The sequence below is a fragment of the Aaosphaeria arxii genome, assembly GCF_010015735.1.
Source record: "Aaosphaeria arxii CBS 175.79 unplaced genomic scaffold BU24scaffold_1, whole genome shotgun sequence".
Classification (NCBI taxonomy): domain Eukaryota; kingdom Fungi; phylum Ascomycota; class Dothideomycetes; order Pleosporales; genus Aaosphaeria; species Aaosphaeria arxii.
Genome location: NW_022983474.1, coordinates 3,221,109 through 3,245,896, shown reverse-complemented (window position 1 = coordinate 3,245,896; position 24,788 = coordinate 3,221,109). Strand labels below are relative to the sequence as shown.

The 24,788-nt window shown below is 48.1% G+C and overlaps 10 protein-coding genes across 10 annotated transcripts; 4 read left to right on the top strand and 6 right to left on the bottom strand.

The window, feature by feature from the left end:
- Window positions 1–622: 622 nt before the first annotated feature.
- Window positions 623–1,828, top strand: BU24DRAFT_417156 (NAD(P)-binding protein). Its single transcript, XM_033526646.1, has one exon. The coding sequence runs from the start codon at window positions 759–761 to the stop codon at window positions 1,674–1,676; it is 918 nt and encodes a 305-aa protein (XP_033389857.1). The 5' UTR covers window positions 623–758; the 3' UTR covers window positions 1,677–1,828.
- Window positions 1,829–2,380: 552 nt separating this feature from the next.
- BU24DRAFT_417155 (uncharacterized protein) lies at window positions 2,381–4,523 on the bottom strand. The gene is made up of 3 exons (XM_033526645.1): window positions 3,513–4,523; window positions 3,124–3,460; window positions 2,381–3,063 (listed from the first exon to the last, which is right to left on the bottom strand). The coding sequence occupies exons 1-3, from the start codon at window positions 4,206–4,208 to the stop codon at window positions 2,501–2,503; spliced, it is 1,596 nt and encodes a 531-aa protein (XP_033389856.1). The 5' UTR covers window positions 4,209–4,523; the 3' UTR covers window positions 2,381–2,500.
- A 1,475-nt stretch (window positions 4,524–5,998) lies between these two features.
- On the bottom strand, window positions 5,999–7,835 carry BU24DRAFT_487920 (alpha/beta-hydrolase; the record flags this gene model as incomplete). The annotated part of the gene is made up of 3 exons (XM_033533506.1): window positions 5,999–6,630; window positions 6,692–7,147; window positions 7,199–7,835. The coding sequence occupies 3 exons, from the start codon at window positions 7,833–7,835 to the stop codon at window positions 5,999–6,001; spliced, it is 1,725 nt and encodes a 574-aa protein (XP_033389855.1).
- Window positions 7,836–9,015: 1,180 nt separating this feature from the next.
- BU24DRAFT_417153 (uncharacterized protein) lies at window positions 9,016–10,504 on the top strand. Its single transcript, XM_033526644.1, has one exon. It carries the CDS (start codon window positions 9,424–9,426, stop codon window positions 10,459–10,461), a length of 1,038 nt encoding a protein of 345 aa, XP_033389854.1. The 5' UTR covers window positions 9,016–9,423; the 3' UTR covers window positions 10,462–10,504.
- BU24DRAFT_417152 (putative cytochrome P450) lies at window positions 10,505–12,584 on the bottom strand. Its single transcript, XM_033526643.1, has one exon. The coding sequence runs from the start codon at window positions 12,289–12,291 to the stop codon at window positions 10,630–10,632; it is 1,662 nt and encodes a 553-aa protein (XP_033389853.1). The 5' UTR covers window positions 12,292–12,584; the 3' UTR covers window positions 10,505–10,629.
- A 1,370-nt stretch (window positions 12,585–13,954) lies between these two features.
- On the bottom strand, window positions 13,955–15,543 carry BU24DRAFT_337364 (MFS general substrate transporter; the record flags this gene model as incomplete). The annotated part of the gene is made up of 3 exons (XM_033523086.1): window positions 13,955–14,997; window positions 15,050–15,283; window positions 15,396–15,543. The coding sequence occupies 3 exons, from the start codon at window positions 15,541–15,543 to the stop codon at window positions 13,955–13,957; spliced, it is 1,425 nt and encodes a 474-aa protein (XP_033389852.1).
- Window positions 15,544–16,243: 700 nt separating this feature from the next.
- BU24DRAFT_383577 (uncharacterized protein) lies at window positions 16,244–17,480 on the top strand (the record flags this gene model as incomplete). The annotated part of the gene is made up of 3 exons (XM_033524817.1): window positions 16,244–16,271; window positions 16,327–16,603; window positions 16,657–17,480. Exons 2-3 carry the CDS (start codon window positions 16,378–16,380, stop codon window positions 17,478–17,480), a joined length of 1,050 nt encoding a protein of 349 aa, XP_033389851.1. The 5' UTR covers window positions 16,244–16,271; window positions 16,327–16,377.
- Window positions 17,481–19,278: 1,798 nt separating this feature from the next.
- BU24DRAFT_362141 (uncharacterized protein) lies at window positions 19,279–21,817 on the bottom strand. The gene is made up of 6 exons (XM_033524172.1): window positions 21,645–21,817; window positions 21,435–21,538; window positions 21,225–21,378; window positions 21,082–21,175; window positions 20,535–21,033; window positions 19,279–20,483 (listed from the first exon to the last, which is right to left on the bottom strand). The coding sequence occupies exons 1-6, from the start codon at window positions 21,714–21,716 to the stop codon at window positions 19,436–19,438; spliced, it is 1,971 nt and encodes a 656-aa protein (XP_033389850.1). The 5' UTR covers window positions 21,717–21,817; the 3' UTR covers window positions 19,279–19,435.
- Window positions 21,818–22,162: 345 nt separating this feature from the next.
- BU24DRAFT_21881 (uncharacterized protein) lies at window positions 22,163–22,572 on the bottom strand. The gene has a single exon (XM_033522032.1). The coding sequence runs from the start codon at window positions 22,500–22,502 to the stop codon at window positions 22,251–22,253; it is 252 nt and encodes an 83-aa protein (XP_033389849.1). The 5' UTR covers window positions 22,503–22,572; the 3' UTR covers window positions 22,163–22,250.
- Window positions 22,534–24,526, top strand: BU24DRAFT_430157 (GMC oxidoreductase; the record flags this gene model as incomplete). The annotated part of the gene is made up of 2 exons (XM_033529793.1): window positions 22,534–22,553; window positions 22,597–24,526. 2 exons carry the CDS (start codon window positions 22,534–22,536, stop codon window positions 24,524–24,526), a joined length of 1,950 nt encoding a protein of 649 aa, XP_033389848.1.
- Between the last annotated feature and the right edge of the window lie 262 nt (window positions 24,527–24,788).

Here is a 24,788-nt window from a genome sequence, read left to right as displayed (position 1 = left end):
GTATGTACTTAGTCGTCTACACTCCCATCTATATACTACGAATAGCGCAATGTAACCAGTTCGTGCGGTCAACTGGTTAGCAGATTGAAAAATGGGGCGATTGATCACCTACCTGGAGTAGCGGACATGTGTAGAAGTGATGGAAGCCTGTAGTAAAGCGAGTTGCGACAATGTTATTTAATGATACCATTTATTCTGTTGTACCTTCTAGGTATATGTACCGACCTAGGTCCTTGGTGGGCAATGTTAACTGCATCATGTCTAAACAAAGTCTACATTTGTTGCATTTGTTTATCATATTTCACCATAACTATTATTTGTTGTTTACTACCAATATAGAATCGTGTCTTACGCCTCATGTCCCTTCACTCTACCCACCTCGGAAAGTAAATCCCGTGACGCGACCCACAGGAGAATAGCGGGACGAATGCGCGAACTGGCGGGCAGAATACGTCAATCGGGGACCCCGCAACATAACGAAAACTTGTATCCTGCACTCACCTTCGAATAGTTCCATCTTGCGTCGGAGTATGTTGCGGAATTAAATCTCGTTAGGTAAATCTAATCTTTCCATATTTGAAGGTACGCCCTGTGAATCTGACTCCGATCGGAATACTCGTAGTGACTACATCGGATATCAGCGGTAGGCCTACAAAAGGAGCCTCCCTCCGTCTAGCTGTTGAGCTAAGATTGAACAATAGAGATCATTATACAGGAAACACATTTCACCAAAAGCTTTGAAACAACATCATTCCAGCATGTCAATCAAGAACGTCGCACTAGTTGGCGCTTCAGGCCATCTCGGGCCATCTATTCTCAAAGCCTTCAAAGCCTCGTCCACATTGACACCTTTCGTTATCAACCGAAAGTCGTCCAAGTCCGTCTACCCAGGAACAAACGTGATCACCGTGCCAGACGACCTCAACGTCTCGGAGCTCGCTAAACTGTTCAACGAGCACGCCATTGATGCAGTCGTCACCGCAATCGCAGGTTCCCTTGTCGACGAGCAGCGAAAGTTCATCGATGCCGCCTTCCAAAGCAACGTTAAGCGTGTCATCCCCGCTGACTTCGGCAGCTGCGATTCTGCGGATGAACTCACAAACCAAATCCTCCCATTGATGGACGGCAAGAGGGGCGTTCGTGAATATCTAATTTCCCTGCAAGAACGGGACAGAGAGGGAAGAGAAAAACTTACCTGGACGAGCCTTGTTACTGGCCATTTCTTTGACTGGGGTCTTGGAAGCGAATTGTTGAAGTTTGATGTCAAGAACAGGAAGGTTTATGTCCTTGACGGAGGAGACATCTACTTTTCGAACTCAACACTGGATTTCATCGCCGACGCGACGGTTCGGGTTCTTGAGCGTCCAAAGGAAACAGCAAACAAGTTATTGTATGTCCACAGCCACCATGTAACGCAGAACCAGATCACCGAGGTGTTGGAAAAGGTTACAGGAGATAAGTTCGAAAAAATTCCACAGGATAGTCAGAAACTCCTGGAGGTTGCAAGGCCGAAGATGCTGGAGGGTGATTTTGATGCCCGAGAAGAGGTTGTCGCCGTCCACGGTATTGTAGCTAGCGACTGGGCGGATAGAGAGACCTTTGCAAATGATCTATTAGGTTTGAAGCTACAGGGACTCGAAGAAGTCGTGAGGGAGGTCGTTAAAGCTGTTGGGTAGCCATAATCTTGCTCGAGTATACCCGCAAATTTGTTACAGTTACAGCAATGCTATCCTTGACAATAGCACGCTGAGCCAATGTCACAGAACTGTGGTGTAGCATTAGATATAGAAATTAGTGCAGCAATCCACGGCGATAAAGTCTAAGTTGTGTCACTGTGCATCCCAAGTTGTTAAATCTTGCTACATTAGAATTTATGTCACCGAACCCACCTCGTCTGATTATGAGCACTGAGTATCACCTCCATCGTGGCCCCACCTAGAATCAAGAATATACATTCCCATACGGAAGCTGAATTATTGTCATGCACGATAATAGACCACTATACCTTTTTGTCCGCAGGATGCTATGTAGAGAGCTGGGACGAACGTTGCTGGCTGCAGTTGACAAGGTCCCCACGCCGTAAATCTTAGTCGAGGGACAAGATTGAATTATTGAAATCGAGATGTTGGACCGAGTTCTCTCGATGTGGCTCCTATTGCCTCCGTAGTTCTAGCCTTCACTTCATCAGGAGTTCAGACTACAGATAACGCAGGAAACAAGGCTGCCGCATTGGGATACGTAGACATAGGCATAATGGACGACGCTGGATAGAGTAGTGATTTTTGATACTGGGAAGGAACAACTGGAGAAAGCATTGAATTCTGGGTATATAGCTGTTTGGACCTACACGTCCGATGGCAAACTTCGAGACAAATTTTGTCCGTCGTTCAGTAGCGAAAATGACCAGTCTGTCGAAAGAAAAAGACACGTTCCGCAATCCCGTATCTAATCATGTCTTAAAAATGTTTGAAGGTATGTACCTCAACAATTCGGGGCGATTTCATATATCTTTACGTCCCTTCAAGTCGCTTTTGACCTCCTTCTTAATTCCTTTCCAATCACCCCTCTGGCTAGGCGTTCGCTCTCGCCGGACAAACGCCCACAACCTGACCTCAACGAACCACACAGCAATCCAATATCCCGCGGAAAAGGATACAAACAGCCAGCTCAGCCATGCAAATAACAACGCTCCGCTTCCTTGACCTACGACCAGGCCAACTGCCTGTCCGAAGCCGGCAGTAAAGCCATTGATACCGACTATAAGTGCGGTGAGGATTTCGGCCGCGAGGAAATGAAACGAAGATGCAATTATAGGCGCTACGAGATTGAAGTAGATGAGGAGTCGAGACTGTGGAAAGAAGATTGCGGGAATAGAGGCGACAAGCGATATCCCGGACCAGATAAGTGAGATAACGAGGAAACCGTAGACACACATCCGGAGGGTTGATATAGCAGATGAGATGTTACTGAGAGAAGTAGATAGTTGGTCGAGAAGAGGTACGGATATCTTGGTTTGGCCAACAACCATAGAAGATTTAAGGTTGTTCATTATCGCATGAAATCCTGTCGTGTACGATTAGTTTTACAACTTGTTCGTTGGCATGAACAATTTCTGCAGCTTACCGGAGGATTGATCTTGGTAAGAGGTACACTTGTCGACTGTGGAGTCACCCTCACAGATTGTTTCAAGATAAAGCAGGTACTGATCTCTCATTTTGGCAGAAGATACTACCTTTGCAATCACCTCGTTGATAAGATCCCCGACACCTTGACTCCCGCTGTTGGTGATGTTATTCAAGACAGGGTCTAGCAGCATTGTCAAGCGATCAGACGGATCCACCCCATAACCTGGCATTGTGGGTTCCGAAAGGCTCGAATCCTGCCGAGTCAATAGAGCTGGTGATGAGATTGTAGCTGGCTCGAAGCGAATGATGTCTTGACCAAGCTTTGAAGCGTTGACCTGGTTTTCATGTTACTCGCTATTGCTTCAAGCTTGTACAATATTTACCTACAGAAATCATGAATCCGTCATCTAGCATACCAGGTTCCCGTCCGGCTAACACAAACAAAAGAGTCAACACAAAACTAGTGGCTGAGCTCGCAAAAGAAAGAAAGGCGGACAATCGCATCTTTTTGATAACTCTTTTTGTCGTTGTAGGAGGCGATGGTAATGCTCTGTATATACTCTTTCTTTGATCCCCAACGTCTGGCTCCACCAAGAACCGTTTCTCTGAATAAAAGAAATCAGGCGTATCAGGGAAACCAGGAGTTGTTGGATGACTTGGACTTGAAGATTGATTTGGAGTAGCCGGGTGGGTTGGGCTGGCTGAGTGGATTGGAGTAGGTGGATAGTTCGAGCTCGCGCCATGACGTGGAGTTGATGGAAAACTTGGAGTTGCTGGAGGACCAGGAGTTGCTGGATGGCTTGTAGGAGGCGGATAACTTGGGGTAGTTGGATAACCTGGAGTAGCTAGATAACCTGGAGTAGGCGGGTACCCTGGAGTAGGCGGGTAACTTGGAGTAGGCGGGTAACTTGGGGTTGGCGGGTAGCCTGGAGTTGGCGGATAGTTGGGTGTGGAAGGATAGCTAGAAGTAGCCGGTGAGTTAAGAGGAGCTCGAGAGTAGTACCGCGCATGCTTCGGTGCTTTCAAGTTCTGTACAACTCTCACATCCTGCTTTGGTACTTCGTACCGTAACAGTATAGGCATGGTTGCAGATGGACTGTGTAGTCGACTGCAATTCAAAGCAGTTACCCCTAGTAAGGTAAGGGTGATTTGGAACAAAGATGCATATGAAGTCGAAGTTCCAAAGAGAAAAAGACAGGAAATCAAGATCGTGACTATAGTTGGACGTGCTGGGACTATGGTAGTTTGGTGTGGGGATAGAAGAAAGACCTAATGTTTCGCGATGGGTGCTCCTGGCTGGCTGCAACACGGTTGTAGCTACGACATCTAGTCGGCCGCGAAAGATAGATTGGAAAGCAGATGACTATCGCAATATCATTGCAAAAAAAAAAAAGAAAATAGAAGAACGAGCGATCGAACGACAGCAGAGTGCGCGTAGGAAATTTGGCACATCCATCTTAAGACGCCCAGCTGGAGGTGGTTGTAGAGGCGAAGGACGTGCATCCGGACGACTAAAGAAAATTGATACATTATGCGCCGTATCCCAAGAAAAGTTCCGATCCAGGCATGGAAGGTATCAAACAATGGCTACGAATGATGGTGTTGTTTGCGCCGGACTATTCAGCGCTATAGGGAAACGAATGCCGGGATCCCGCTCCCATCGTGCGACGAGTTCAACTCCGCACACACTAGATGTTCGTTAACTCACACAGTAAATGCAGCATATGGGGAGATCGATTGTTAGAGCGTGCATGCGATCGTTCTCCATTTCTCGGTGCCTGCGTCGCTCCCGTCAGAGTTGGTAACTTAGCTTCGCCTCTTCTATGAGAAGCCAAGGTTGCCTAATAGAAAAAAATCAAATCCCTGGGAATCGAGTGGATACCTCAATAATTCATAGGATCGAGGATTGAATAAAAGAGGATGCAGGTCTTAGAACAGTCAAAGCGACTTGGTGGGCCCACACAAGGGCCAATGTTACACAGGACGATCATGCAGGTGCGGTCGGTGTTGGAAGGTGAAGTCATGAACTTCAGAGGACTCTTAATCAGCGTCGTCTAGATCTGGAACATCGAGCCGTTTACGCGTCGGAAAGGTCATTGGGCAGTGAGTTGTTTCCTTGCCACAGAAGCGTAGTCGTGACCTAAAAAGATCACTATGAGCAACTAGAATGGGCCAATTGGGTTACCGGAGATCTTTATAATCGGGTTGAAACATGACACGGAGACTGAAATGTGTACACACACACCGGGGCCGTCGACGGCCTCAATAAAACGCCAACGACACAAAGATCACATGCGCACTCGGTTCTACCAAAATTCTTTAGACTGGATCACGTAGTGAAGCGCCTACTATGGTTAGAGTGTAGGTAGTTGATATTTGTCAAAGCGAAGAATTGACGCCCACAGGTTGGGTCGATTGACCCTTTAGACGAGATCCAGCACAGCCTTACGACTGATGCGATGCATCTTTTGAAACAACAATATTGCGGACTGGAACCCGTTTGGTTGGTCCGAGGCGGAAATCATGAGACACGATAAATCAACTTTTTAACAATGGAAAAACCGGCCATGACAGGTGTAGATCAAGGACAGCAATGCCGAACAGAAAAGTGACAATGCCAATCGGCATAGCCTCTGATTCAAGCCGTAATGCTTATAATAGGTCAAATGCCAAATTGAATTAGACCTCATTCATCAATGAAAAGTTTGAAACATCGGCGTGCTACTCCAGTAACGGTAGCCCCAGATTTTATTCTGCATAAGATTCGTTTTAGAAGAATAACCTCGACGACTCCATGGAAGAAATGCCATATTTGTCTGTGCGGCGACAATGCCTGCTTTTGATCCCGCATCCTCATCGACCGTTGGCAGCCATTATCGATCGTAGACGACCTTGTTAAGACTGTTGATGAGATCGATACCTTCACTCCTCCACACATCATCCTCCATTCTGTTCGTCACATTACCTTCATAAACAAACAATCTCTCATTATCCACACTATACGTGCCCCAAACAGGCACAACGTCTTGCAAGCCCTCCAAGACCCTTCTTCTATCCCAGGCATTTGGGTCGCCATGGTTGACGAAGCTTACCCAATCGCCAGACATAAGAGTTGACAGTTGTTTGTAGCTCTGGGAAAGACCCTGAAAAGGAGGAGTCCTCACAGGCGGATACCCTACACCGTCGAGATTTTTCATCGCAAATGCAACTTCAACGAAGTGGGTTGCGCCATCGTAAGGCGTAGCCCAGGAAGGAATTGCATTGAAGCGGAAGCAGTAGGATGGGAGGTTGAGGGCAGCCCAAGTCCGGCACGTGAGCCGACGGTTCGCGACGAATGTTTGGTCCGTATAGTATGTTGTCGTTCGTCGATATTGAAGACCATACGGGTACGCTGGTGGTACGAAGTCGATGGGCCCGAGATTGGTTAAATCGTTGTCTGGAGACTCCAATGGGTACGCCTTCAATATCTCTTGGGCAATTGTTTCATTCATCGCCGAGGAGCCAGCTGTTGATATGATTAGGCTCTACTATCACAAAACGCAATAGACTAGGGAAATTGGGCTTACTGGTTAAGGTATTCAGGAACTCTTTAGAGGTGTTCAAGCCTTTCGGCGCAAAACCCGTCCCTTCATCTGAGTTGGCGCCTACAATGATTGGTACCTTGACGAAGGCACCTTGAGAGACCTGATCGCTCGAGTATCTTGCAACGATGTCCTCATCGATCTGTGGTGTCCACGAGCCGGAGAATTGTGTCGTGTTCACAATATCGTTGAGCTCCAAGAAAGGTAGATCTCGCAGACACTGAAGGCGGTCTGGGGCATCCTGACATCCAGCGTGTTCGGTCAGATTTTGGAATAGCGGTTCGTAAGTACGATTCATCGCTCCAACTAATATGGGATTCCCGGACTCCATGATTGCACCCCGGAACAAGTTGTCGTTGCGACCGTTGTACGCAAGCAAGTGCATGCCGACTGATGCAGCACCTGCAGACTGCCCCCAGATAGTGACTCTATCTGGATCACCTGTGTGATGATTAGCTGTCATGCCCACTGAAATCAGACCAAATCACGCACCTCCAAAAGCCTGGATGTTTTCTTGTATCCAGTGCAAAGCTAATCTTTGATCTCTAAAACCCCAGTTGCTCCCTGCGTTATCTCTCAACCTGGAGTCTGATTTGAATCCTTGAAGGAAACCCCATGCACTCAGTCGGTAGTTGATCGTTACGGCGACAACTGGCTGTCCCATTTCCTGTGACTGCTGCACGATGAACGACATATTGTACCTCAAGTCAACCCCAGAACCCTGCACCCACCCTCCGCCGTGGATCCATACTACCACAGGAAGCTTATCTTGAGCGCAAGTCCCAGATGGTCGTATAACATTGAGATACAAACAATCTTCCGATACGTTATAACCCATTTGTGAAGGACCATAACCTACACAAGCTGGCGAGTAACGAGCCGCGGTATGAACACCGGACCAAGAGGTATTCAAGGATTCAGGGTTTCGGAACCGCAGATTGTCAACCGGTGGCTGCGCGTAAGGGATACCAAGGAAGAAATCCTGATCGAGTGGGCGAGAGCCCACACCAGAGATGGTGCCATTGCGGAGTTGTGCTGTTGGTGCACCCAAAGGCACGCTGCTTACGGGACTGGCACCTGCGAATAACCTCAAAGAAGCGCCAATGGCTAACGTCGCGATTAACCGCATGCTTTCAATGATTTCAAATTACAAAGTAGTAGCAGCAGCCTTGACAAAAACCCCTCTCCCGCCGACACCAGTACTTTATACGCCTTGGGACATGATGGGGTACCCATGATTTACTTGTAGGTGGAAGAACGTTCTACCTTGAAGCTAGATAGACCGAAGTCTAATAAGGAATAATACTCGTAACCATGCCATGATACGGATAGAAACAACAATTGAGCTGCCTCGCACCAATTGCCCTGCCTTGTCCTTCCGCTAATATTTCTCCGCTGCAATTAGGGCACAGACCTCGGCTTTTGGGGTGGATCTGCGGGGACTCCACTGCCTTTTTATTTCGGCCTGTCTTCTCGATGATCTTTAACTTGACTGTGGGGAGCGGTTGCATGGCTCATGGATATTGCTTCGGAAGACCTCTTTTCCACCCCCTGTGAGGGCTGTCATGATTTACTTTGGTAAGAAGGATAGTTACTCGTACTTGTAGGTATTCGTACCTTGGAAGGTAGGGTACATGCTGCACGTATACAGTAAGTACCTAGTTACTCGTACTTGTAGGCGGACTTTGTGCAACTTGTGCAGCAAGAAAACCCCAGCATGGAGCGCACAACGTCAAAGTCGAAAAAGAAACGTAAGCCAGTAAGAATAGTCATACCAAACAGGTAGAGGGACATTGGATGGCAGCGGAGCTAATCACGTGATCACGAGCTCACCCAAGACCACGCTCAGTCATTGAAGCATGACCCAGAGACGATGATTTAGTCCAAGCGTAACGACAATATCTAGAAAGCTTACTAGTAGTTGGGATCCAAGGGATTCAAGTGGGTTTGAGATGTCTTAAAGTACCTCGTAATGATGGGCCCATAATCCACTTTCTAGGTAGATTCTTGTGAGTTGCCCTATCCCTATGACGTCGTCCGATTACAACCCGCGACACCGCGCGACAAACATCAAACATGCGCCTTCTGATGGACATGTCCGTGCCTCATCTACAAGTGGGTTGAGATGAAAAGGCTTCAGCCCCTAAGGAGTCCGAAATCAAAAGAAATGGACCAATTGGTTTGCAAGTTCGGCTGGTCCCCGCGAGCAACTTTCCCCGTCTAGGCAGTAATCGTGCAATGTGATCGGCCCTTGCGCTAAGGCGACCTATGCCCTACATTCAAGCATCTCTCCTCAACTTTATTCCCTAATCCGATTCATCTCGCGAGCCTCTGCATATGGGTGACTGTGATTGCGCATTTCGGGCTTTTGATCTTCACTCTAATCGCATCAAGCTTCTCTAGCATGCATCGCTCCAAGCCCAGCCACCACCATCACTGTTACTCCTTTTGGAGAAAATATGGAGTACTGTGCTCAAAGGACGCTATTTTCAAAATAAGATGACGAGGGGGCTGCATACAAGAGCGCCAGGCACGGGAAGCATACTGTTACGTCCTGCCAGAAACATCAAATATATATCACTAACCATTCCACGCCGAAGACACATCTATCTCGATCATCAATAATCCAAAATCTTAACTACCCGTCTGCATTCAAAGCATCAACCGTCCAGACGATTCAAGATCTTCTGATACAGCCGTATAATAACACCTACAACATGGCAGCAGTCCAATCACATGCATCACCGGCCATCCTGATCCCTTCAGGTCGTACCGACCGTCTATCGCCAGGCCCAGAAGCCATTCCTTCCCAACGAACACCCCAAGTACACATGCCAGCAGCCTCATACGGGGCTTCCAGTCCGGGTTCAATCCACACAAACCTCAGTGGTAGCGCTGGCAGCAATAGCAGCAGCAGTATCGCCAACGCTCCGTGCCCACCGGCCCTTGAACCTCGATCACAAGCCCCATATCCATCCTCACCCAACGGTGCATCATCAACCCAACCGAACCTCAACACACTCCAAGCCGACACACCACTCGCAATGCCTCGCGGTCCCTATTCCTCTCTAAACCATCCAGACGCCCTAAGCCAACCGCAAATACCCTCCACTTCCCCTCAACCAGGTCTCGCAGCTTCATATTACGACAAGTCGAACATCTCACTTCCAGACATCTCCGTCACATCCTCCAGGCCCATCGATCCTGCAGAACTCCCGGCAAATCTTGCTGGCGATGGGGGGCTCGCAGGGGATAGGGGATTGTTTTCCAGCAGCCCCAACAGCAAGTCTGACAAGTACGTCAAGAAGGGTGCTGAGTTCGTCAAGAAGCAGGTCAGGAAAAAGATCGAGAAGAAGATGAACGGAGGCGGCGGTGGTGGCTCGGGAAAGGTGTGGGGCGATATTGGCGATGCTATCGGCCAATATGGTGAAGATGGGAATAATCAGGGGGGCCAGGGCGATTATGGAGCACAGGGGAGCGGTGGAGGTGACTATGGGTATGGTGATGCCAGTGGCGGTGGTGCAGATTATGGGGCACAGGGCAGCGGCGGTGGTGACTATGGGTATGGTGATGCTAGTGGCGGTGGGGGAGATTATGGCTTTGGAACCGGTGATTACGGCTACGGCGAAGGTGACTACGGTATGAGTGGTGGTGACTTTGGTGAAATCGATTTCGGAGGCGTTGGTGAGGCCATAGAGGGCGGCGGCGGTGGTGAAGGATTGGGAGAGGCTATTGCTGCTATCTTTGGCGGCTGAGCTGAACCAAGCGGTTCCTAGATTGCTAACAACACTGACATGATGCAATGAATTTCGATTTGTAAGATATGATGTTTTATTATTCTTTTTTCTACCAATAGACCATCAATGTTGGACTGCTTTGACACGCAATGCATGTGCTCGTCATTCGTTTATTCATTTATTCGTTTAAGATTTTTCATCGCGCCTCTCGAATCGAAGCGCGCCAGCCTCGGGCTGCTTGAGATGCGTACTAATATTGAAGTATTTGTCACTGAGAATACCCATCATACGCTGGTTTGCCTCCTCCGCGCTTTCATTGGTGTTTTGTATCACTTTGACCCGGTAATTCGCAAAGATCTGGGCTACAATGGCTGTGAACTCCACCTGACTGAACTTCTTCCCCGGGCACACACGTTGACCGAAAATCCAGGGTGCGAATAATCTGCCTTCGGGAACGGCCAAGCTCTCCTCGCCTGACTCGGACTTGAGGATGAAGCGTCTGGGATTGAAGGACTCCGCATCGCTGCCCCAGTCAGGCGACAGATGCCCGGCGTAGAAATGGCCGCCAACCAAGGTTCCAGGGTTGACAGTTATGGAGCCTGGACCTGTTTTCGTAATTATGGGCAATTCCATTGGGCTGCGTGGGGATCGAACAAGAAGTGGCGCGGGACTTGCCAGACGCAAGGCTTCGTACATGACCGACAGGCATCGAACAAGCTTGGAATATACGGTTGCATATTCACGGCTAGACGAATTGATATAGTGCGTTTTGAGCTCCTCATACACCCATTCTTGCACGTTAGGATTCGTGGCGAGAAACGGTAAGGCAAATGTGAGGGTCGAAGCAGTTGTCTCGTAGCCTGCGAGGTTGAAAACGAAAAGATTACCATACAGATCGGAGTCGCTCAGATATGATACCCTTCCTGGCCCCCCTTCTACCAACTGCTTCTCTGCTTCATTTGCTCGTACCATGGATTCGAGTAGACTCTTTGACTTCGTGGTCGTGGAACCTTTGCTTGTGGTTTCCAAATGACGCTTTAGGGATTCTTCCATGTATTGACGAAATTCAGCAACAGAAACCTTGAGCTTCCGTAATTTTTTCGGGAGGAGGAAGTCGGGAGCCTTAAGGCCACTGAAGAGAATGGTGAGCACGATGTGCTTTTGAATGAAACCGAGACATTGCATCAGCGACTGACGATGGCCCGGGGGAATCGAGTTCAGTGCTCTTTTCTCACCGAAAGCCACCTGAGCCAGCACCCGCATCGCAAGCACTTCTATGGAGGAGCGAAGTCTCCCAAGCGAGCGCTCACTCTCGACACTTAGATCCAGCTCCGCAGTGCGTTTGATCGCTTCCTCCCACACTTGAACCATGGTGTTCTCATTGAATGCGGTGGACGTTATCTTGCGATGTCGCTGCCAATCTACGCCGTTTGTTGATGCGACATTCTGCCCATAGACCATGAACATCTGCGTCTGGGAGTCTGTCTGAGGCCAATTCTTGTGATCTCGGAAAACAGTATCGATTGCAGGCCGATAGGAAGTGACGATTTGATTGGCAGTCGGGGCGCAGAGTACGAAATTATCCCCCAGTCGAAGCGAGGTCTTGTTTGTATCCACTTGTGGCCAACCCATCTCCGTGTACACATACCAATCCCCAAAACCCCAGGGTAAGCCTTGAACCCAAGCAAAGTACGGCCGCAAGAGAATCCACCAAGCGTCCTCGAAGGAGCAGGGCAGAATGATTATTGGAAGGCGATATTTCCGCGCAGCAGCATAATTCTTGCTCAGCTTGCAAAGTCGATAGACCGTGAACAAAGCGAGGGGCGCCAGTAAAAGGTGAAGGACCATGCTGGCGATCGTGAGGAAGAACGTGGAAAGTCGAGGGAAAACCAAGTGGTGGAGGGGTAGTTATATGATTTCCTACGATGGTCCTTTACAGAAAGAGTACCTAGGGCTTACTCCAGCGAGGTGAAGCTCATGCACAGGACGCCTGGTTTGCCCACTAATGGGTGGCTAGAAGGCCCGTTTCGCGGGGACCTTATCAGTAGTGAGGAAAGCGAGCTGATCCAGCGAAATTGAAAAGATAATAAAGTTCAGTACAAGTACTCGGTATAGAGTTTGAATTGTGTACCTGGGTGAGAATGTGCGCGAATGACAAGATGCGCGTTATGATTATCGATGTGTCGTTTTGTTGGTAGGAGTGGGCATGGATGACCAGGCCGCACGGTTAACCCTGGGAATCGACATGGGATTGTACTGGACAGTGCAGATACGTCGAGTTCTTTCCGGGTTAGTGGAAAATCCTCTTCGTAAAGACACAATGCAGTCCGACACCCTGTTAAATGTTGGGACTTGTCCCAGAATGTGCAATGCCGACATTCTTCCCCTGGCTGTGTTGTTGCGATCCTGCAAACAATCCATAGGTCGGGGAGCTTAGGCTGATGGAAATGAAGTGTTTAGGTACGACGTCTGCGGGTTGGCAAACTTATTACTACCAGCTACACTTATTCTGTCCAATGCTAACGGCCCCTTGTTCCAAAAAAAAACAGGCCTGAGTGATACCACAGTACGGAGTATACAAGGGCGGCTTCGGTCCTGGCTACCTAATCTATTAGTCTTTCAGTTCGAACATTCGCTTTTTGTGATCATGAAAAAGAACAGTCCAAAAACTCCTGCACCCACAACTCCGAGTCTGGAAAACAATCCTTCCCAATGCCAGGCCTCGCTTCCCAATAGTTGTTGAGTATATATGAAGGCAGCATCGTGGTTTCTATTAGCCTTCTCTCTAACAGCCCATTGGGAACCGTGCCTTCTCTCTACTTAGCAATTGAGTAGTTCCAAACAAACATGTTTGCACAAACTCAATAAAAGAACTCTCACAGATCTACATAAGCAACAATGTGTTGGATCACATAGGTCGGCTGATATACATATAGCACGTAAAGTGGTATAGTAAATATTCGGACTTGGCCGCACAGCATTGTATATGTCATGTCCTTTCGCATTGAATGAAGTAACTATAGGCTAGGTTGAGGTAGTAGGCCAACCTGGTGCCTCTAGGTCATAATATCACGCAAATGATTTGAAGTGCATGAACCTGTCGTATCAATGATACATCAGAGCCTCTATGAATGTGGTTTATCAAAAATGATTGGTTTCATGAAGTCGTGTACAACCAATGGGAAAAGGGTTTCCCCTTCGGGTTAGGGGACCGTTGACTGGAATGTAGACTGGAATACCTCCTTCTGGATTTGTACGCAGAGTCGAACGTGTATTCGAGCCTCATGTAAATCTAAGAACCTGCATACGGGTCCAATGTGCATGTTGCGTAGCTAGGTGCTACAGCATAGAGTGATGTTGTATTTGATACGAAATCTGATATTCGGTGGGTATATCACGACACATAGCACTGGTACATGCCTGCCTGATCTACGTACGAATCTATTGCTTCCACTGGCCCTCTTGGGAAATGAATCTCCAGCTGCACACTATGATACTTGATACACTGACCTTACAAAGTGTAACGATACTCAGGATCGCACTGCCACTTTGCCGCAACCCGAGCCGCCTTGGACCCTCCGTGTTGGCATGTGATCCCGGCGTGAATGTCCTCTTGAGCCGCAGTATCAAGTTCCTTGTTCCTTCTACTGAGACAGAACCTCAACGTTGTCGCGAGAATTATACACATTCCCGAAAAAGCAACATTTGCTACATTTGCCTGCCAATACCTCGGACCCTGCGACTTGGGATAAAAGTATGAGGCATAGATGGAGGCCAAATTAGATCCGGCGTTGACGACGGCATACGCCACGGCTCGCTTAGGCGGTGGACGTGGTAGACTGGTAGATACCCAAGAGAGAATGCAACCGAACGAGCCGTAAACTGACATCATGAGGAACGTAGAGGTGTAGCGTGCAGCGAGGTTCATCGTGGAAGCGGATATGATGAAACCTATGCTGCAGAAGACCTGAGGCCAGACAACGTGCCAGTATCGTTCCTTTGTGCTATCGCTATGCCATGAGTTGCAGATGCCGAGAATGGCCGCAAAGACATATGGAGGCGCGGATAGCAACAGAGTCGTAGATTGTCCATATCCGAGAGTAGCGACGATTGATGGGAAGAAGTTAATGAATGCTGCTGCTGTGTTAAGACCGAGTTGCATGAACCAGATCAAGTACAAGGCCGGATCCGCGAATGCCATTTTTAGCCCGTCCCATGATGAGACATCGGATCGGTCATCCTCCTGGTTCGCCTCCTCAGCAAGTCGCAGGACGGCCAGCTTCTTCTCATCTTCGGAGAGCCACTTGGTGGTAGCGGGGTAATCGGGAAGAACCCAAATGGTAATGGCAGCCACGGGGAAAGTGGCTACACCTTCAATGATGAACAGCCATCTCCACGCGGGAAGCCCTGCCTTTCCATCCATTCCAGACATAATAGCGCTGCCGAGGAGACCGCCAAATGCACCTGACATTTGGCCAGCGGCATAAAGAATAGATATGCGCTTTGCAAGCTCGCGCTTCGTGTACCAGGAACTGAAGAGGTATAGAGCACCAGCTGGAAAAATGTCAGATTGACTCAAATATGCATAGAAATGCATCAAACTTACGAAAGAAAGGAGCCTCGACGAAGCCTAGAACAAATCGCAGCACGATCATCCCCGGGTAGTTCTGCACTGCACCTGTGGCAGCACTTACACCAGCCCACAAGCACATTATCACTGGAAGAAAGATCGATGGACGCATCTTGTTCAAGATCATATTCGTTGGAATTTGGGTTAGGATGTAGCCAACGAAGAAAATCGAGATGATCGTATTGTACTGTGTTCCGTGCAGACCCAAGTCTTCTTCGAAAGTGCCCAAGCGTGCCGTGGCAATGTTGTTACGATCGAGATAGTTGAGAATATCTGGATATTGTTGAGCATTACCAGTTAGACTTACTGAGTGCAAACTTACAGATCAACATCATCAATGGCATCATCCTAAGATCGATTTTGCGAACAAGCTCTTTCTCTTTCTTTTGTCTGTCTTCCCCGAACATCTCGGAGAGATCAACATCAGCACCAACAGTGGTCAGATGAAGACCTCCATTCTTGTCAGTCATCACATCGTCCTCCTTCAGTGGTAAGTCGCCGTTTTTCTCGTCAGCCATGACAGAGATCTGATTTGTAGATAGCAACTACTGCAGATAGTATTGAGGGAACCGATAAAATTTGAAAATCCTGGGGCCCAATATGTCATATATAGATGCCGAAATCTATCACTATCCTAGGTTCTACCCCAGAATATACTAAACTGCATTGATTTACAAGGACCTGGAGAACTGGAGAACTTCCGATCGGCAGCAACAGGTAATGAAACGGCATGGTATCTACAGATACAGCATTTACCTTGCCCATGTTTGCGATAGCTCAAGCGACAGCCGATGAAGCTCGCCAATGCTGGATTCTCTCTCCATTCTTTTGAGTAATTGGATAATAAATGCCGACCCATGATGGCCGGATATATGAAGGATGTCGTGGGTTGTCCCCGGAAAGCCACAAAATGCTTAGCCTTGGACTATTCCGGGGCGAGCTAAGGCACTCATGGCAAAAGATCTGGAGATTGCGGAGCCCTCCACATGAAATCGGTCCGATTGAGAGCGGGTGGTATGCCGGGATCGCAGGACTCCTCGAGCGACACACGCCCATGGGAAAGAGAGATCAAATCATACCATCTTCCACTTCGTATCTTTGTTGTTCGGGCAGCCGACGAGACACCGAGCTCGGCTATTGCTAGTTGGCGTATCAAGCATCTTGTCCATCATCGGAAAGAAATCGTCTGAATGTAAAGGTTGGAATCCCTCGATGGACATAACGACGCAAACACCGCTTATAATCTTTCGAAGGAAGTGTCCCCTTTGACGTGCTTGAGCAGTTCTCCCTTGCATACTCGCAGAATGCCTCCCGAGAGCTTTACTGTCCTCCACATTGGAGATGACATTAAATATAATCCAGACCTCTACAAAACGTTCTCTTCTAAATTTAAGATCATACAACCCTCCTTAGAAGAGCGACACCGTTCGAATTTCATTTCTGCTCTCAAGGAGAAACGATGGGGTGACTTTCACGCCGTTTTCCGTCCATTTTGGAACTCTGGCGGAGAAATGGGTCGCTGGGATCAGGGTACAGTGCACATCCTTATACCTTTATAACTACTACTCAATTGATGACTTGAGCAGAACTGGTCCCTCACCTGCCAAAAACCTGCAAAATCTTCGCCTCGGCTGGTGCAGGATACGATTGGGCAGATATACCGACACTCAGCTCGCATGGAATAGTCTACTGTAACGGCGCCCGTGCTTCCAGCGAGGCAGTCGCTGACATGGCAATCTGGCACCTTCTCTCGGTGTTCCGGAACTTGATATGGTCTGCTGAGGCCGCAAAGTCAGGAGACGTCGAGCAGTTCAAAGATGCACACAAGAACCAGAAAGAGACGGCTTACAATCCGCGAGGCCATACTGTTGGGATCATTGGCCTTGGTAACATCGGTTACACAATTGCGGAGAAGGCGTTCCGCGGATTCGGAATGAAGGTACTGTATCACGATATCGTTCGCAAGTCGGAGGTCCAGGAGTCCGCAGTGCAAGCGACATATTATCCAGAATTGGACGAGATGCTCGCGGTTGCCGATTGTGTTGTGCTTGCAACGCCGTTCTTTGGATCTATACTTATCACCACAGAGCGTCTTGCTAAGTTCAAACGTGGAAGTCGGTTCGTCAACATTGCGCGGGGCACGCTGGTGGACGAAGATGCTCTAGTTAGTGCTTTGAAATCCGGACACATCTTCGCAGCTGGGCTGGACGTCCATGCCAACGAGCCTCATGTTCATCAGGAGCTTACGAAGATGCGCAATGTGACACTGACCTGCCACAATGCTGGCGGCGCATGGGATACAGCTAGTGGATTTGAGAGTCTGGCAATGGAGAATATCGAGGCTTTCCTATTGAATGGACAGGCGTTGACGCCGGTGAATGCGCACTTGATCGAAATGAATAAGTAGAGAAGACCCTGGAGAAAATATGGACGTAAAGTTGTACCTACATATGAAATTTGCTTAATTCGATGCTAATACCGCCCTATTCGATGCAAAAGCTCGCAGCATGTTTTTTTTAGCAAATTTGCCACAAGAAATTGTCGACGACAAAGGGGTTGTAATTGGCCTTCAGAAACACGCGTTGTTCTCCACTATCAATCTGTGAAATTCAAGTTCGTAATCCGCACTTGTTGACTGTTTACCTATTCACCAACATCTATCATTCTATGCACGATCCCTGTCACATCACAGTTTGTACTATTATTGATCCAAAGAGAAGTCTCTCACATCTCATTCACTTTGATTTGAACCCCTTTCGCTACTTTACTTGCTCTCCGAGACAAGTTCCTGCTTCGATAACGTGGAGTTGAGGCCATCCATCTGTCCTGATTATGATTGATCGTAATTACGCCTACAATCTTGAATTAGAATTCAAGTTATAATGATGATGGTCATCTCGCGGACGGTATGTATAAAGAATTCCTCGATCATGTTACTAAAGTGTTATTGTGGCTAAGACTACTTGTATACTTATACTTGCGCTACCCATGAACACGACTACGTGCCTTTGAGCTTTCCTACCTCAGAACCTGCATTATGTCCAGTTGCTTTGAACATCATAAATCACCGTAATTCTAGCTTCAAAAACCAATATGGTAGATGTGCTTCCAAAATATTTATGCTGCAAGTACTTTTCGGCCACTGTCCTAAATGCGATTAGAAGAGAGCCTAGCATATTGTTGCGTATAGACGCCTCTGTAGTAGGGAGCATCACAGGCACGACCCGCAATCGGTGAATAGGTAGGAAAGGTAGATATTTGAATCTGTCGATAGGCCTCGGGAGGTAGGTGGATGATGCCTCGATCTCTCTCGGCAGCCCTGATCGATCTATCTATGCCCTGCCTAGTGCCTTTCCTCATACACGTGATCCCCGAATAGCCTCATCTATACTGCTACACCACAATATACGTAGAATCGAGTCACCAGCTGCGCGCGATGAGGTCAAGAACCTTCCATCCTGCTCCGTACGAACATCATCTGTAGAATAGCCGCAGGTTTCGAACATTAGAACTGCTTTCTTTGATTCCGAGAGAATGGTGAACTTAGTTAGTGCCGAAGAGCAAAATTTACATACGTGTTTTCACAGGCCGGTCCATCGAGTCTCAAGTTGTTCAGATGCCTCTGAAAATTTCTAAGCCAGATCCTAACCATTCTCTGATCCGACGAAGGCTAACATGCGCCACAACTTCTACACACCCTCTGACTATTCATCTATTCGTGTTGCTCTGACGGAGGCATCGTTTCAGACCAACCATTGACAACCAGGCACATTAGTTTCCCCCGTAATGTTCTTGTCGTCGGATCTTTACAATAATATTCCGTTTTTCTATTCTGGATAGGACGAGGCCATATTTGGCGCTAATGATAACCCTGTACATACAACACATAACTAGCAGTATTTCGTGCCCACGCCCGAAAAGTATCGGGCTCCTTGCCGATCACCGAGATTGAATGGAATTAACAGCCACATAAGCCATTAATCCACCGTAAGTACCCCATTTCATTGGGACTGTTCGGAACATCAGAAAACGATAAATATTCGACAGTCTCGCTACCATCTCTGTTGACTATTTGCTCCTCCGTGGCTGCACGTGTAGAAAGCTTGAACGCTGCCATAATGTGGCCGGCCGCGCTGTAATCTCAGCATTATCATTATTAGTAGGAACATCTTTTTCGTCCCGCCGCCAAACGCTCACACCACTTAGGAAGATTCATGTCATTGTCTACCTGACTAGCAATGCTAACATAGTCAAAAAGTTAATGTGACCACAATACAAATAATATACCGAAACAATATGCATCTAGCAACAGAAATTCCGTTACGACCCCTGCCGGGGACCCATTCTCCGCATGAAATACAACTAGGCTTGTGAGGCTTGAGAAAGCGCCGGTTCCCCATTATTCAATCCCTCCAGATGAAGCGCCTCCCAGTCCCAAATCTGCTCCAGTCCGCCCATGTCAGCGGAAGCATCGGTGCCGAACGGATTTTGCTGGAGGAACTGGTCGAGATCGAAGTTTAGGTCATCGGTAAAGGAGTGCTGAGGGTGAGGTTCGATATTATCGGACTTGTTCACGCTGGGAGAGGCAGAGATAATTGTGGGCTTTGCTTCGTCGAATGAGGAGTTTTCGACGGATGATGAGGTGGCTCCGAGCCGTTGACGCTTGCCGATACGACTGTGGCGGGATAAAACAGGTGAGGCTTGCACGAGTTTGAGGAGGAAGTTGTAAGAGGAGGCGCCGATCTTTGACGTCGAGCTCAGTTGGTGCAGCATTCCAAGACCATTTTCGATTTCATCCATTACCCGCTCGCGATGGGGAAGGGTCTTCCTGACATCATGAATAATGGCTGAACACATGAGGGTTGCCGTGTCGAAGATACTGAATACAACAAGATGGAATTTGGCGTTGATGGGAAACTCATGGTCAAACAAGATTCGTGCTTTTCTAAGAAGCTTTAACCCAAGTTCGACGCCCATCGACCGAAATTCATCATCATGCGAGGTCAGTTCATCTTCGTGGCTGCGAGTAAGATATGGTTTCAGGAAGTCCAGCTGGACAGTATATATAACCACATGCAGCTGGGAACGCTGGAACACGTAGTAAGGATGAGTCTCATCGAGGGACAGATCTGGGTCTTGGATCCTAAAAACAGGTGGAAGTTCAGCGGTGAAGAGCTCACATTCGCCCTGTATCATAAAGACCTGGTCTGCAGAAAGCGGTTGTCCGACGGGATGTTCGTTGAGGTAATCTGCTATTCTACGACCCAGCATGGCTTGAAGTGACATATGGGCGAATGCTGATAGTAAATTTGGTGTTGACGCTGACTCGTCGAGGCGAAGATTAGGGAAGACAAATTTGCAGTCCTTCTGGTTAATCTGGTTGGGTCGGCCTAGCCATGCCCCCATTTGCCTGTATTTGGTAAGTAAACTAAATACACCAGTCGTGTGGAAGATGCCTTACCAATCCCAGATGTAGAGCAAAGTCCATATTCGTCGCCTGATTTCGATCTCGAACTCGCTGAGATTCTCAATGCCTAGGTCTTTGTCCATGCCTAGTTCCTGGGCCTCGCGAATAGTCGATCCAAGCGCATGCCAGGATTCGACAATCTTTGACTCTGATTTCAACCAAGCTCCCCTCAGGAATTGTTCCTGAACACGTTCCAAACTAGACTTGGAAGGTGGGAAAGTTGAGCTTAGCTGATCTGCCGCACCTCCGAACCTCTCGGTCAACTGTTGCGATGAACATGCGAGTTCAAATTCGACCATTCGTCTAATCTCCACTGTCAAATACTGCACAGAATAGGCCAATATTCGAAGTAGGAGACAAGTGAACTCAGGAGAAAGCTTCTTGCCACTTGCACGATCAGTCCACCATTGAACATAATTTTCGGTGAACGTCGGTCCATAAATAGCATTGTATCGATAGTTTACCACTGTGAGAAAATGGTTTACAAAAGTATCTATCTCATATCAGTGACCAACTAGCAGATCATATCGACTGTTCATACCGGTTATTGACCGAGGAGGGATTGCATGCAAGACAAGTTCAACTGCACTGTTGGCATGGTCTGACTCGGAGCTCGCTGGCGAGTTTTGCTTATCCTAATATGACTGTAAGCCTCGCCCTCCATGTGAAGAATTCCCGGCTTACCTCTTCGTCATTGCTGGCAAGAGCATAGTGCACATGCCCGGGCATGTAACCCCATGCTTTCAAGCCATTCTCGACATCATCGGGACCATTCTCCACAACGCTATCCTGCTCATCGTGATCTTCCTTGAAGTCGCGCTTTTGGCCACGCACATCGCTGTTCTAAAATGTCAACATTATGCCACATTACATGGTTTCGTGTTTGTGACATACGCTTGTGCACTTGATTGTTTCTGCTCAATTTTTTTCTGGCCGAATTGGCACAAATGTGGCACTTTGCGTGCCTGGCAATGATTGCATGGCCATTCACGGGAGCACTGTGGATCACATGATGAGAAAGCCTGTCTTATATCGAAATGGATACGGGTTCCAAGGGCCAAGTAGATCCGGGCAAACTCTTGGATCTGGGGTAACCCGGCTTACTTTCTGTTTCCGCCTTTGACACTCCGTGCAGGAAGGAGTTGCGCGATTCTCTTTTTGCCCTGGCTGTTGCATTGTGACAGTCACCGTTAAACTAGGTCGCAAGTGGGGCAAATATACCGGTTAGCAATAATGTCGAAAAGATGGGGATGTTGGAGAACAACTGGATCGTCGATGGGTCGCGGGGGAAGGCTGGGAATTCACCGTTAACTAAGTATTCCATTGATGAGTCAGCTAACACGTGATAATCATGACACCGACATTTTGAGGCTGAACGTGTAAGTTGTCAGGCTCATGCTCAGGGACATTGACAATTCTAATCATTGAGATCAGCACCAATGAAAGCGTAAAATCGTTTGCTTGCACGAGTATATACGTGAGAAGCTCGCCTCATTTTTTCACACTAGAACTTGGACACTCGGACTCTGACTAGGTCATATGAATCAGGTCAAATACTCTCCAGTCTTTCCAATGTTATACAGCGATCCTTCTGCATATACGAGGATGCGTGTTACCGTCGGGGTGGCTAGAAAGGACGTATTCGTCCTTCAGCATGATCATATCTACCAATGAAACTCCTAGCAACTGCGTCCAGATCAATATTCCAAATCACCAACATGAACATCCTCCCATAACTAATACCCCGCTATTCGAAATGTAAATTGGTTCTCGGTTCAGGAGCCCAAGTGAGCTTCCCCATTTGGCGCGATGGCTGCAGGTAATTTGCCGGACTCGGCGGTGACTCGCCAACCAGGAGAAGACCGTCCAAAACAAGAAAATCGTTCCTGAAACTACAAATTCTCGACATATACGAAGTCTCTGGTCGCGAGGAGAAAGGGCGCACAACACAGTATGCATCATATTTGCGTCCTGCTTTTAGGCTGCCTCTTTCATGTATCGTGGGCACAGCAAGTATATTACACCAAATGATCTAGCAAAGCTAACTGAAATCTAGATTCAGCACACCTCCATCATTGGGGACCTATGACTACGTAGTTATTGGCTCCGGGCCGGGCGGTGGTCCGTTATCAGCACGACTTGCCATCGCAGGTTATAAAGTACTTTTAATCGAGGCTGGCGATGACCAGAGTTCGAATGTGCGATACAAGGTGCCTGCTTTGCATGCGCAGTCTAACGAAGAACCGGGAATGCGATGGGACTTTTACGTCAATCATTATTCGGACCTTGAAAGACAGAAACGAGATTCCAAAATGACTTATCGAACACCAAACGGTGGCCTGTTTGTTGGACCAAGTGGTGTTACAGGAACCGGACAGCCACCGGAAGGTAGTGAGCCCCTGGGGATTCTCTACCCTCGTGCGGGAACACTTGGAGGTTGTTCTGCACATAACGCGCTTATTACCATTTATCCGCACAAAAGCGATTGGGATGGGATCGCAAAGCTTACCGCAGATAAATCGTGGAAGGCTGATAGTATGCGGAAATACTTCAAGCGATTCGAGCGGGCTCGATATCTCCCCAATGGAGTAGTTGGTCATGGCTTTAGTGGTTGGCTGACGACTATGGTGACGGACCTGACGATTCTGCTCGAGGACTTAAAATTGATCACAATAGTTGTTGCTGCTGCGAAAGGCATGGGGAAAAATGTGATCGGTCTGATTACCACGGTTTTCGGCCTAGAAGAGGTTTTGCTCAGAGACATCAACGCTGACACGCCAGGAAGGGATCTTGCAGAAGGTCTTTACCAAGTTCCCTTGGCGATGGACAATTATCAGCGTCAGAGCACTCTTGAGTTCATTTTAGATACTGCCAACGCAAAACAACCGAACGGTAGTCGGAAGTATCATCTTGACATATCTCTGAATACGTTGGCGACCAAGATTCGCTTCGACTCATCAACACGTCCTCCGAAAGCGACAGGTGTCGATTTCCTATCAGGTCCCAGAATCTATCGCGCGGACCCGCAATCATCCAGTGCTGCACCGGGCATTCCAGGAAGTGTAAATGCCAGCCGTGAAGTGATAATTGCAGCGGGAGCTTTCAATACACCTCAGATCCTTAAGCTTTCGGGCATTGGCCCTGCTGCTGAGCTTGCAGCGCTCGACATACCTGTAATGGTGGACTCTCCTGGTGTTGGCACTAACCTTCAAGATCGTTATGAAACAGCGATTGGTGCCGAGACAACGTCGGAGTTTTCGGTAATCCGAGACTGTACGTTTTTGAAGAACACCCCTGATCCATGCTACAACAGATGGAAGAACAGCCCTGTCCTGAAAGGCGTATATGGATCAAACGGCTTGTCTATTGGAATCGTCAAGAAGTCTTCGACTGCAGATGGCGACCCAGATCTGTTCATTGCTGGTGCCCCTGCATACTTTACAGGTTATTATCCGGGATTCTCAGACTTTGTCCTTTCTGATAAGAGACATTGGGTTTGGATTGTTCTGAAAGCTCACTCTCGGAATGCAGCAGGTACAGTCATTCTTCGATCATCGAATCCAAGGGAGACACCAGTCATCAATTTCAATAATTTCGGAATTAGGGAAAGCGGCGATGGCGCGAATGCTCAGGATGTACAGGCTTTGTACGAAGGGATGGAGTTGGGTCGACAGATATACAAGAACATCATCCCACTTGACGGATCCTTCAAAGAAGTGTGGCCTGGAGAGAATGTGACTGGGGACTCCTTGAGACAGTTCATCGAAGATGAAGCGTGGGGCCATCACGCATGCTGCACCGCAAAGATTGGCGCTGATGAAGACGCAACCGCTGTACTCGACTCCCAGTTTCGGGTACGGGGTACGGATGGATTAAGAGTTGTTGATGCTAGCGTGTTCCCGAAGATTCCAGGCTTCTATATCGCAGTTCCGATATACATGATTAGTGAAAAGGCAGCTGAGGTCATTCTCTCAGATGCGTTGTAGCTATTCGAGCAGGTTGGATGTTTCGAGCAGTCTGATAGGAACATCTTGAATCAGTACCTAAATTGCATCATTAAGCGATTAGAAGGAGCCACGGTGTTTCTTGAGCTTGAAAAGAAAATCCATATGTTCTTCTTGAGAATTTAACCTGAGACGGTCTGAAGGTCATCTCCCTTGACATCATATTCTCCTCTGGTCCATAATAGGAATAGCTTGTACGGGTCGGGATAAGTCTCTGCGCGCGCACACCCAGTCACGTGCCAGT

Coding starts and splice junctions, on each gene's coding strand:
- BU24DRAFT_417153 (XM_033526644.1), top strand. CDS start 9,424: ATGGCAGCAGTCCAATCACATGCATCACCGGCCATCCTGATCCCTTCA.
- BU24DRAFT_21881 (XM_033522032.1), bottom strand. CDS start 22,502: ATGATGCATACTGTGTTGTGCGCCCTTTCTCCTCGCGACCAGAGACTT.
- BU24DRAFT_362141 (XM_033524172.1), bottom strand. CDS start 21,716: ATGCAACAGCCAGGGCAAAAAGAGAATCGCGCAACTCCTTCCTGCACG. Junction 21,539..21,644: donor GTCAAAGGCGGAAACAGAAA/GTAAGCCGGGTT, acceptor TGTGATCCACAG/TGCTCCCGTGAATGGCCATG. Junction 21,176..21,224: donor TTGCCAGCAATGACGAAGAG/GTAAGCCGGGAA, acceptor CAGTCATATTAG/GATAAGCAAAACTCGCCAGC.
- BU24DRAFT_417152 (XM_033526643.1), bottom strand. CDS start 12,291: ATGGTCCTTCACCTTTTACTGGCGCCCCTCGCTTTGTTCACGGTCTAT.
- BU24DRAFT_417156 (XM_033526646.1), top strand. CDS start 759: ATGTCAATCAAGAACGTCGCACTAGTTGGCGCTTCAGGCCATCTCGGG.
- BU24DRAFT_417155 (XM_033526645.1), bottom strand. CDS start 4,208: ATGCCTATACTGTTACGGTACGAAGTACCAAAGCAGGATGTGAGAGTT. Junction 3,461..3,512: donor ATGACGGATTCATGATTTCT/GTAGGTAAATAT, acceptor CATGAAAACCAG/GTCAACGCTTCAAAGCTTGG. Junction 3,064..3,123: donor TTACCAAGATCAATCCTCCG/GTAAGCTGCAGA, acceptor CGTACACGACAG/GATTTCATGCGATAATGAAC.